Source organism: Aquarana catesbeiana, linkage group LG05, assembly GCF_042186555.1.
Source record: "Aquarana catesbeiana isolate 2022-GZ linkage group LG05, ASM4218655v1, whole genome shotgun sequence".
Classification (NCBI taxonomy): Eukaryota; Metazoa; Chordata; class Amphibia; order Anura; family Ranidae; genus Aquarana; species Aquarana catesbeiana.
Genome location: NC_133328.1, coordinates 438,179,996 through 438,192,186, shown reverse-complemented (window position 1 = coordinate 438,192,186; position 12,191 = coordinate 438,179,996). Strand labels below are relative to the sequence as shown.

The 12,191-nt window shown below is 42.2% G+C and overlaps 1 protein-coding gene across 3 annotated transcripts in view; it reads right to left on the bottom strand.

Annotated features, from left to right (window-relative positions):
- Positions 1 to 12,191, bottom strand: part of RTTN (rotatin) — a 372,765-nt gene that overhangs the window by 198,120 nt on the left and 162,454 nt on the right. For all 3 annotated transcript variants that reach the window (XM_073631267.1, XM_073631266.1, XM_073631268.1), the window contains exon 19: positions 458 to 629. In XM_073631267.1, the coding sequence (XP_073487368.1) occupies positions 458 to 629 (172 nt within the window). The remainder of the gene's footprint in view (positions 1 to 457; positions 630 to 12,191) is intronic.

The window sequence follows — 12,191 nt, the reverse complement described above, 5'->3', positions numbered from 1 at the left end:
TAACCAGGCCCTCTTGTACAACTGCTTTAGTTTAAACTAGATCATCTTCTGACATTCGAAATAAGTTGCAGAATGATCCCACCCTAAATTGAGATCTGTATTGATCTTATATGGATCTGTTGATGACCTTACTAGCAGTTCAATAAAAATACCCTAGTGGGTCAATATTGATGTCTAAGTGCCCAGATTTCCCCGATTTATCAAAAAGACAAAGATACTATATACATAAACGGTAGATGAAGGATGACATGAACATAAAAATGACAGCTTTCAAATGAGGAACTTACCAACCATGAATCAAAGAAAACAGCAATAACTTGGTTCCATTATTTTTCCCAATAAAAAAAAGAGGAACATTTTCAGTCATAGATCATTTTGTGCGTGCTATTTTATGTAAATGTATGGCTATCAACCTAAAAGACATATATTTCATAGAAAGATCAATAAATATGTTAACCTTGAAGAAGGATATTCCCTTATCATCCAGCTTTAAGTCAACCAGCCGCTCTGTACTATAAATGCTAACGGCTTTAGACATTACACTTCCTTGCAGCTCGGGGCGCCTGCATCTTGAATCTCTTTCATTCATTAGGTGGACTGATAGCCACTTAATGCCCACAGAACGGAGCCTAGAAAAATAAAATCATAAAAGCATTGAAACATTGTAATTGAAACCATAAAGCTATTTATTGATAACCAGCATGTCTACAAGCACTCTGAAAGGACCTATTCTAACTTTACAACTGAAGCATTCTGGCTCAATACTATAATGCATTTTATCTTAATACATTTTACCTATTACCAACTCTACCATCCGTACCAATAGCTTTTTTCCCCCCAATAATACTTAGCAAAACTTCTTAAGAGGGCATAGAGTCTTGTATCCAATTTGTCCATAAAAGTGAGTCGTTATTTTAGGAAACAAGTAGAGGCTATTCAAGTTGAGTGAAGGCTCATTTAGCAGAGTGAATCTTAGTGAACAAAACTAGGTCTACTTTAAATACTCAGTCAAGTGCTAGCGTACATCCTGTTTTTTAATCTCCCCATACATAATTGGATATAAAAAAAAAAAATAATCAGACGTTCACCTTAGTAACTAACAGTCACTTTTCAAAGTGAACATAAATTTTGCAAAGTTCACTTTCCTAGGTGAACCACCTCTACTGCTTTAGTAAATCAACCTCAACATGTAGAGTATAATGTTTATGCCAACAAGTTAGGTTATTTCTTGTGTTCTATACTGTCAACATATTATGTAGTGTAACTAAAAATTTATGGGGTTCAGGCTTTATTTTTATGCTTAATCTTCTTACTGTAAATGCACAATGTTTTTGCAATTTCTTTCCTATCTTGTTGGACCACTTCATGACTAGGCAATAGTTACTTTCATGTAGATAAAGTCAGCAACCAGGTGAGGATGAATAAAAATTTCTCTTTATTTTGTCCAAGGAGTACACTTTGCAAACTGAGACAAAACTAACGCATTTCAGCCTATGAAGGCCTTACTAATAGTTAGTCTGACCTAACCAACTAGACAGCTATATAGCAATGTCAACCCCCGCCAGCTGGGATCACAATTAGTCATTTTACCATTCCATACTCTGACAGTGTACCTCATGGTTTAATAATCAATTGTGATCCTAGCTGGGGGGGGTTGAGGGGGTTGGGTTTGGCTTGCTATATATCGGTCTAGCTGGATATGTCAGACAGGGGCATGGCGCAGACATCATGGCTCTTTCCTGAGTGGCTCTGTCACGAGTGATGCGCAGTTTCACCGACGCAGTTATCAATTCTGATCATGTCTTCTCTGCTCTTTTACAGGTAATTGTCTCCTATCTCCTATCCAACTGTACATCCCCACTGAACTGGCTTTGCTGAGTCTGCTATTAATATTTTTGGTAATTGTCTCCTATCTCCTATCCAACTGTACATCCCCACTGAACTGGCTTTGCTGAGTCTGCTATTAATATTTTTGGTAATTGTCTCCTATCTCCTATCCAACTGTACATCCCCACTGAACTGGCTTTGCTGAGTCTGCTATTAATATTTTTGGTAATTGTCTCCTATCTCCTATCCAACTGTACATCCCCACTGAACTGGCTTTGCTGAGTCTGCTATTAATATTTTTGGTAATTGTCTCCTATCTCCTATCCAACTGTACATCCCCACTGAACTGGCTTTGCTGAGTCTGCTATTAATATTTTTGGTAATTGTCTCCTATCTCCTATCCAACTGTACATCCCCACTGAACTGGCTTTGCTGAGTCTGCTATTAATATTTTTGGTAATTGTCTCCTATCTCCTATCCAACTGTACATCCCCACTGAACTGGCTTTGCTGAGTCTGCTATTAATATTTTTGGTAATTGTCTCCTATCTCCTATCCAACTGTACATCCCCACTGAACTGGCTTTGCTGAGTCTGCTATTAATATTTTTGGTAATTGTCTCCTATCTCCTATCCAACTGTACATCCCCACTGAACTGGCTTTGCTGAGTCTGCTATTAATATTTTTGGTAATTGTCTCCTATCTCCTATCCAACTGTACATCCCCACTGAACTGGCTTTGCTGAGTCTGCTATTAATATTTTTGGTAATTGTCTCCTATCTCCTATCCAACTGTACATCCCCACTGAACTGGCTTTGCTGAGTCTGCTATTAATATTTTTGGTAATTGTCTCCTATCTCCTATCCAACTGTACATCCCCACTGAACTGGCTTTGCTGAGTCTGCTATTAATATTTTTGGTAATTGTCTCCTGCTGCCATATCTTTAAACTTCCATATTTACTGCTAGCTCTATAACAAACACACTGCAATAGCAATATTACTGGTGATTGATTCTCAACTCCATGTGGCTTGAGTGATCAAGAGAGGTAATTAGCTTTACGACCCTAGCCTGTGTCTGGCCTGGCCCTGGCCATCTCCTCCCCATATTCAGGTGTCTCACATCAGACCCAATAATGACCAACTGAGAAATGCATCCCAGCTTAGGCTGTCTATAAATTTATGGCAGCTTATGGGGTGGCGCAGACAGGGGCATGGCGCAGACATCATGGCTCTTTCCTGAGTGGCTCTGTCACGAGTGATGCGCAGTTTCACCGACGCAGTTATCAATTCTGATCATGTCTTCTCTGCTCTTTTACAGGTAATTGTCTCCTATCTCCTATCCAACTGTACATCCCCACTGAACTGGCTTTGCTGAGTCTGCTATTAATATTTTTGGTAATTGTCTCCTATCTCCTATCCAACTGTACATCCCCACTGAACTGGCTTTGCTGAGTCTGCTATTAATATTTTTGGTAATTGTCTCCTATCTCCTATCCAACTGTACATCCCCACTGAACTGGCTTTGCTGAGTCTGCTATTAATATTTTTGGTAATTGTCTCCTATCTCCTATCCAACTGTACATCCCCACTGAACTGGCTTTGCTGAGTCTGCTATTAATATTTTTGGTAATTGTCTCCTATCTCCTATCCAACTGTACATCCCCACTGAACTGGCTTTGCTGAGTCTGCTATTAATATTTTTGGTAATTGTCTCCTGCTGCCATATCTTTAAACTTCCATATTTACTGCTAGCTCTATAACAAACACACTGCAATAGCAATATTACTGGTGATTGATTCTCAACTCCATGTGGCTTGAGTGATCAAGAGAGGTAATTAGCTTTACGACCCTAGCCTGTGTCTGGCCTGGCCCTGGCCATCTCCTCCCCATATTCAGGTGTCTCACATCAGACCCAATAATGACCAACTGAGAAATGCATCCCAGCTTAGGCTGTCTATAAATTTATGGCAGCTTATGGGGTGGCGCAGACAGGGGCATGGCGCAGACATCATGGCTCTTTCCTGAGTGGCTCTGTCACGAGTGATGCGCAGTTTCACCGACGCAGTTATCAATTCTGATCATGTCTTCTCTGCTCTTTTACAGGTAATTGTCTCCTATCTCCTATCCAACTGTACATCCCCACTGAACTGGCTTTGCTGAGTCTGCTATTAATATTTTTGGTAATTGTCTCCTATCTCCTATCCAACTGTACATCCCCACTGAACTGGCTTTGCTGAGTCTGCTATTAATATTTTTGGTAATTGTCTCCTATCTCCTATCCAACTGTACATCCCCACTGAACTGGCTTTGCTGAGTCTGCTATTAATATTTTTGGTAATTGTCTCCTATCTCCTATCCAACTGTACATCCCCACTGAACTGGCTTTGCTGAGTCTGCTATTAATATTTTTGGTAATTGTCTCCTATCTCCTATCCAACTGTACATCCCCACTGAACTGGCTTTGCTGAGTCTGCTATTAATATTTTTGGTAATTGTCTCCTGCTGCCATATCTTTAAACTTCCATATTTACTGCTAGCTCTATAACAAACACACTGCAATAGCAATATTACTGGTGATTGATTCTCAACTCCATGTGGCTTGAGTGATCAAGAGAGGTAATTAGCTTTACGACCCTAGCCTGTGTCTGGCCTGGCCCTGGCCATCTCCTCCCCATATTCAGGTGTCTCACATCAGACCCAATAATGACCAACTGAGAAATGCATCCCAGCTTAGGCTGTCTATAAATTTATGGCAGCTTATGGGGTGGCGCAGACAGGGGCATGGCGCAGACATCATGGCTCTTTCCTGAGTGGCTCTGTCACGAGTGATGCGCAGTTTCACCGACGCAGTTATCAATTCTGATCATGTCTTCTCTGCTCTTTTACAGGTAATTGTCTCCTATCTCCTATCCAACTGTACATCCCCACTGAACTGGCTTTGCTGAGTCTGCTATTAATATTTTTGGTAATTGTCTCCTATCTCCTATCCAACTGTACATCCCCACTGAACTGGCTTTGCTGAGTCTGCTATTAATATTTTTGGTAATTGTCTCCTATCTCCTATCCAACTGTACATCCCCACTGAACTGGCTTTGCTGAGTCTGCTATTAATATTTTTGGTAATTGTCTCCTATCTCCTATCCAACTGTACATCCCCACTGAACTGGCTTTGCTGAGTCTGCTATTAATATTTTTGGTAATTGTCTCCTATCTCCTATCCAACTGTACATCCCCACTGAACTGGCTTTGCTGAGTCTGCTATTAATATTTTTGGTAATTGTCTCCTGCTGCCATATCTTTAAACTTCCATATTTACTGCTAGCTCTATAACAAACACACTGCAATAGCAATATTACTGGTGATTGATTCTCAACTCCATGTGGCTTGAGTGATCAAGAGAGGTAATTAGCTTTACGACCCTAGCCTGTGTCTGGCCTGGCCCTGGCCATCTCCTCCCCATATTCAGGTGTCTCACATCAGACCCAATAATGACCAACTGAGAAATGCATCCCAGCTTAGGCTGTCTATAAATTTATGGCAGCTTATGGGGTGGCGCAGACAGGGGCATGGCGCAGACATCATGGCTCTTTCCTGAGTGGCTCTGTCACGAGTGATGCGCAGTTTCACCGACGCAGTTATCAATTCTGATCATGTCTTCTCTGCTCTTTTACAGGTAATTGTCTCCTATCTCCTATCCAACTGTACATCCCCACTGAACTGGCTTTGCTGAGTCTGCTATTAATATTTTTGGTAATTGTCTCCTATCTCCTATCCAACTGTACATCCCCACTGAACTGGCTTTGCTGAGTCTGCTATTAATATTTTTGGTAATTGTCTCCTATCTCCTATCCAACTGTACATCCCCACTGAACTGGCTTTGCTGAGTCTGCTATTAATATTTTTGGTAATTGTCTCCTATCTCCTATCCAACTGTACATCCCCACTGAACTGGCTTTGCTGAGTCTGCTATTAATATTTTTGGTAATTGTCTCCTATCTCCTATCCAACTGTACATCCCCACTGAACTGGCTTTGCTGAGTCTGCTATTAATATTTTTGGTAATTGTCTCCTGCTGCCATATCTTTAAACTTCCATATTTACTGCTAGCTCTATAACAAACACACTGCAATAGCAATATTACTGGTGATTGATTCTCAACTCCATGTGGCTTGAGTGATCAAGAGAGGTAATTAGCTTTACGACCCTAGCCTGTGTCTGGCCTGGCCCTGGCCATCTCCTCCCCATATTCAGGTGTCTCACATCAGACCCAATAATGACCAACTGAGAAATGCATCCCAGCTTAGGCTGTCTATAAATTTATGGCAGCTTATGGGGTGGCGCAGACAGGGGCATGGCGCAGACATCATGGCTCTTTCCTGAGTGGCTCTGTCACGAGTGATGCGCAGTTTCACCGACGCAGTTATCAATTCTGATCATGTCTTCTCTGCTCTTTTACAGGTAATTGTCTCCTATCTCCTATCCAACTGTACATCCCCACTGAACTGGCTTTGCTGAGTCTGCTATTAATATTTTTGGTAATTGTCTCCTATCTCCTATCCAACTGTACATCCCCACTGAACTGGCTTTGCTGAGTCTGCTATTAATATTTTTGGTAATTGTCTCCTATCTCCTATCCAACTGTACATCCCCACTGAACTGGCTTTGCTGAGTCTGCTATTAATATTTTTGGTAATTGTCTCCTATCTCCTATCCAACTGTACATCCCCACTGAACTGGCTTTGCTGAGTCTGCTATTAATATTTTTGGTAATTGTCTCCTATCTCCTATCCAACTGTACATCCCCACTGAACTGGCTTTGCTGAGTCTGCTATTAATATTTTTGGTAATTGTCTCCTGCTGCCATATCTTTAAACTTCCATATTTACTGCTAGCTCTATAACAAACACACTGCAATAGCAATATTACTGGTGATTGATTCTCAACTCCATGTGGCTTGAGTGATCAAGAGAGGTAATTAGCTTTACGACCCTAGCCTGTGTCTGGCCTGGCCCTGGCCATCTCCTCCCCATATTCAGGTGTCTCACATCAGACCCAATAATGACCAACTGAGAAATGCATCCCAGCTTAGGCTGTCTATAAATTTATGGCAGCTTATGGGGTGGCGCAGACAGGGGCATGGCGCAGACATCATGGCTCTTTCCTGAGTGGCTCTGTCACGAGTGATGCGCAGTTTCACCGACGCAGTTATCAATTCTGATCATGTCTTCTCTGCTCTTTTACAGGTAATTGTCTCCTATCTCCTATCCAACTGTACATCCCCACTGAACTGGCTTTGCTGAGTCTGCTATTAATATTTTTGGTAATTGTCTCCTATCTCCTATCCAACTGTACATCCCCACTGAACTGGCTTTGCTGAGTCTGCTATTAATATTTTTGGTAATTGTCTCCTATCTCCTATCCAACTGTACATCCCCACTGAACTGGCTTTGCTGAGTCTGCTATTAATATTTTTGGTAATTGTCTCCTATCTCCTATCCAACTGTACATCCCCACTGAACTGGCTTTGCTGAGTCTGCTATTAATATTTTTGGTAATTGTCTCCTATCTCCTATCCAACTGTACATCCCCACTGAACTGGCTTTGCTGAGTCTGCTATTAATATTTTTGGTAATTGTCTCCTGCTGCCATATCTTTAAACTTCCATATTTACTGCTAGCTCTATAACAAACACACTGCAATAGCAATATTACTGGTGATTGATTCTCAACTCCATGTGGCTTGAGTGATCAAGAGAGGTAATTAGCTTTACGACCCTAGCCTGTGTCTGGCCTGGCCCTGGCCATCTCCTCCCCATATTCAGGTGTCTCACATCAGACCCAATAATGACCAACTGAGAAATGCATCCCAGCTTAGGCTGTCTATAAATTTATGGCAGCTTATGGGGTGGCGCAGACAGGGGCATGGCGCAGACATCATGGCTCTTTCCTGAGTGGCTCTGTCACGAGTGATGCGCAGTTTCACCGACGCAGTTATCAATTCTGATCATGTCTTCTCTGCTCTTTTACAGGTAATTGTCTCCTATCTCCTATCCAACTGTACATCCCCACTGAACTGGCTTTGCTGAGTCTGCTATTAATATTTTTGGTAATTGTCTCCTATCTCCTATCCAACTGTACATCCCCACTGAACTGGCTTTGCTGAGTCTGCTATTAATATTTTTGGTAATTGTCTCCTATCTCCTATCCAACTGTACATCCCCACTGAACTGGCTTTGCTGAGTCTGCTATTAATATTTTTGGTAATTGTCTCCTATCTCCTATCCAACTGTACATCCCCACTGAACTGGCTTTGCTGAGTCTGCTATTAATATTTTTGGTAATTGTCTCCTATCTCCTATCCAACTGTACATCCCCACTGAACTGGCTTTGCTGAGTCTGCTATTAATATTTTTGGTAATTGTCTCCTGCTGCCATATCTTTAAACTTCCATATTTACTGCTAGCTCTATAACAAACACACTGCAATAGCAATATTACTGGTGATTGATTCTCAACTCCATGTGGCTTGAGTGATCAAGAGAGGTAATTAGCTTTACGACCCTAGCCTGTGTCTGGCCTGGCCCTGGCCATCTCCTCCCCATATTCAGGTGTCTCACATCAGACCCAATAATGACCAACTGAGAAATGCATCCCAGCTTAGGCTGTCTATAAATTTATGGCAGCTTATGGGGTGGCGCAGACAGGGGCATGGCGCAGACATCATGGCTCTTTCCTGAGTGGCTCTGTCACGAGTGATGCGCAGTTTCACCGACGCAGTTATCAATTCTGATCATGTCTTCTCTGCTCTTTTACAGGTAATTGTCTCCTATCTCCTATCCAACTGTACATCCCCACTGAACTGGCTTTGCTGAGTCTGCTATTAATATTTTTGGTAATTGTCTCCTATCTCCTATCCAACTGTACATCCCCACTGAACTGGCTTTGCTGAGTCTGCTATTAATATTTTTGGTAATTGTCTCCTATCTCCTATCCAACTGTACATCCCCACTGAACTGGCTTTGCTGAGTCTGCTATTAATATTTTTGGTAATTGTCTCCTATCTCCTATCCAACTGTACATCCCCACTGAACTGGCTTTGCTGAGTCTGCTATTAATATTTTTGGTAATTGTCTCCTATCTCCTATCCAACTGTACATCCCCACTGAACTGGCTTTGCTGAGTCTGCTATTAATATTTTTGGTAATTGTCTCCTGCTGCCATATCTTTAAACTTCCATATTTACTGCTAGCTCTATAACAAACACACTGCAATAGCAATATTACTGGTGATTGATTCTCAACTCCATGTGGCTTGAGTGATCAAGAGAGGTAATTAGCTTTACGACCCTAGCCTGTGTCTGGCCTGGCCCTGGCCATCTCCTCCCCATATTCAGGTGTCTCACATCAGACCCAATAATGACCAACTGAGAAATGCATCCCAGCTTAGGCTGTCTATAAATTTATGGCAGCTTATGGGGTGGCGCAGACAGGGGCATGGCGCAGACATCATGGCTCTTTCCTGAGTGGCTCTGTCACGAGTGATGCGCAGTTTCACCGACGCAGTTATCAATTCTGATCATGTCTTCTCTGCTCTTTTACAGGTAATTGTCTCCTATCTCCTATCCAACTGTACATCCCCACTGAACTGGCTTTGCTGAGTCTGCTATTAATATTTTTGGTAATTGTCTCCTATCTCCTATCCAACTGTACATCCCCACTGAACTGGCTTTGCTGAGTCTGCTATTAATATTTTTGGTAATTGTCTCCTATCTCCTATCCAACTGTACATCCCCACTGAACTGGCTTTGCTGAGTCTGCTATTAATATTTTTGGTAATTGTCTCCTATCTCCTATCCAACTGTACATCCCCACTGAACTGGCTTTGCTGAGTCTGCTATTAATATTTTTGGTAATTGTCTCCTATCTCCTATCCAACTGTACATCCCCACTGAACTGGCTTTGCTGAGTCTGCTATTAATATTTTTGGTAATTGTCTCCTGCTGCCATATCTTTAAACTTCCATATTTACTGCTAGCTCTATAACAAACACACTGCAATAGCAATATTACTGGTGATTGATTCTCAACTCCATGTGGCTTGAGTGATCAAGAGAGGTAATTAGCTTTACGACCCTAGCCTGTGTCTGGCCTGGCCCTGGCCATCTCCTCCCCATATTCAGGTGTCTCACATCAGACCCAATAATGACCAACTGAGAAATGCATCCCAGCTTAGGCTGTCTATAAATTTATGGCAGCTTATGGGGTGGCGCAGACAGGGGCATGGCGCAGACATCATGGCTCTTTCCTGAGTGGCTCTGTCACGAGTGATGCGCAGTTTCACCGACGCAGTTATCAATTCTGATCATGTCTTCTCTGCTCTTTTACAGGTAATTGTCTCCTATCTCCTATCCAACTGTACATCCCCACTGAACTGGCTTTGCTGAGTCTGCTATTAATATTTTTGGTAATTGTCTCCTATCTCCTATCCAACTGTACATCCCCACTGAACTGGCTTTGCTGAGTCTGCTATTAATATTTTTGGTAATTGTCTCCTATCTCCTATCCAACTGTACATCCCCACTGAACTGGCTTTGCTGAGTCTGCTATTAATATTTTTGGTAATTGTCTCCTATCTCCTATCCAACTGTACATCCCCACTGAACTGGCTTTGCTGAGTCTGCTATTAATATTTTTGGTAATTGTCTCCTATCTCCTATCCAACTGTACATCCCCACTGAACTGGCTTTGCTGAGTCTGCTATTAATATTTTTGGTAATTGTCTCCTGCTGCCATATCTTTAAACTTCCATATTTACTGCTAGCTCTATAACAAACACACTGCAATAGCAATATTACTGGTGATTGATTCTCAACTCCATGTGGCTTGAGTGATCAAGAGAGGTAATTAGCTTTACGACCCTAGCCTGTGTCTGGCCTGGCCCTGGCCATCTCCTCCCCATATTCAGGTGTCTCACATCAGACCCAATAATGACCAACTGAGAAATGCATCCCAGCTTAGGCTGTCTATAAATTTATGGCAGCTTATGGGGTGGCGCAGACAGGGGCATGGCGCAGACATCATGGCTCTTTCCTGAGTGGCTCTGTCACGAGTGATGCGCAGTTTCACCGACGCAGTTATCAATTCTGATCATGTCTTCTCTGCTCTTTTACAGGTAATTGTCTCCTATCTCCTATCCAACTGTACATCCCCACTGAACTGGCTTTGCTGAGTCTGCTATTAATATTTTTGGTAATTGTCTCCTATCTCCTATCCAACTGTACATCCCCACTGAACTGGCTTTGCTGAGTCTGCTATTAATATTTTTGGTAATTGTCTCCTATCTCCTATCCAACTGTACATCCCCACTGAACTGGCTTTGCTGAGTCTGCTATTAATATTTTTGGTAATTGTCTCCTGCTGCCATATCTTTAAACTTCCATATTTACTGCTAGCTCTATAACAAACACACTGCAATAGCAATATTACTGGTGATTGATTCTCAACTCCATGTGGCTTGAGTGATCAAGAGAGGTAATTAGCTTTACGACCCTAGCCTGTGTCTGGCCTGGCCCTGGCCATCTCCTCCCCATATTCAGGTGTCTCACATCAGACCCAATAATGACCAACTGAGAAATGCATCCCAGCTTAGGCTGTCTATAAATTTATGGCAGCTTATGGGGTGGCGCAGACAGGGGCATGGCGCAGACATCATGGCTCTTTCCTGAGTGGCTCTGTCACGAGTGATGCGCAGTTTCACCGACGCAGTTATCAATTCTGATCATGTCTTCTCTGCTCTTTTACAGGTAATTGTCTCCTATCTCCTATCCAACTGTACATCCCCACTGAACTGGCTTTGCTGAGTCTGCTATTAATATTTTTGGTAATTGTCTCCTATCTCCTATCCAACTGTACATCCCCACTGAACTGGCTTTGCTGAGTCTGCTATTAATATTTTTGGTAATTGTCTCCTATCTCCTATCCAACTGTACATCCCCACTGAACTGGCTTTGCTGAGTCTGCTATTAATATTTTTGGTAATTGTCTCCTATCTCCTATCCAACTGTACATCCCCACTGAACTGGCTTTGCTGAGTCTGCTATTAATATTTTTGGTAATTGTCTCCTATCTCCTATCCAACTGTACATCCCCACTGAACTGGCTTTGCTGAGTCTGCTATTAATATTTTTGGTAATTGTCTCCTGCTGCCATATCTTTAAACTTCCATATTTACTGCTAGCTCTATAACAAACACACTGCAATAGCAATATTACTGGTGATTGATTCTCAACTCCATGTGGCTTGAGTGATCAAGAGAGGTAATTAGCTTTACGACCCTAGCCTGTGTCTGGCCTGGCCCTGGCCATCTCC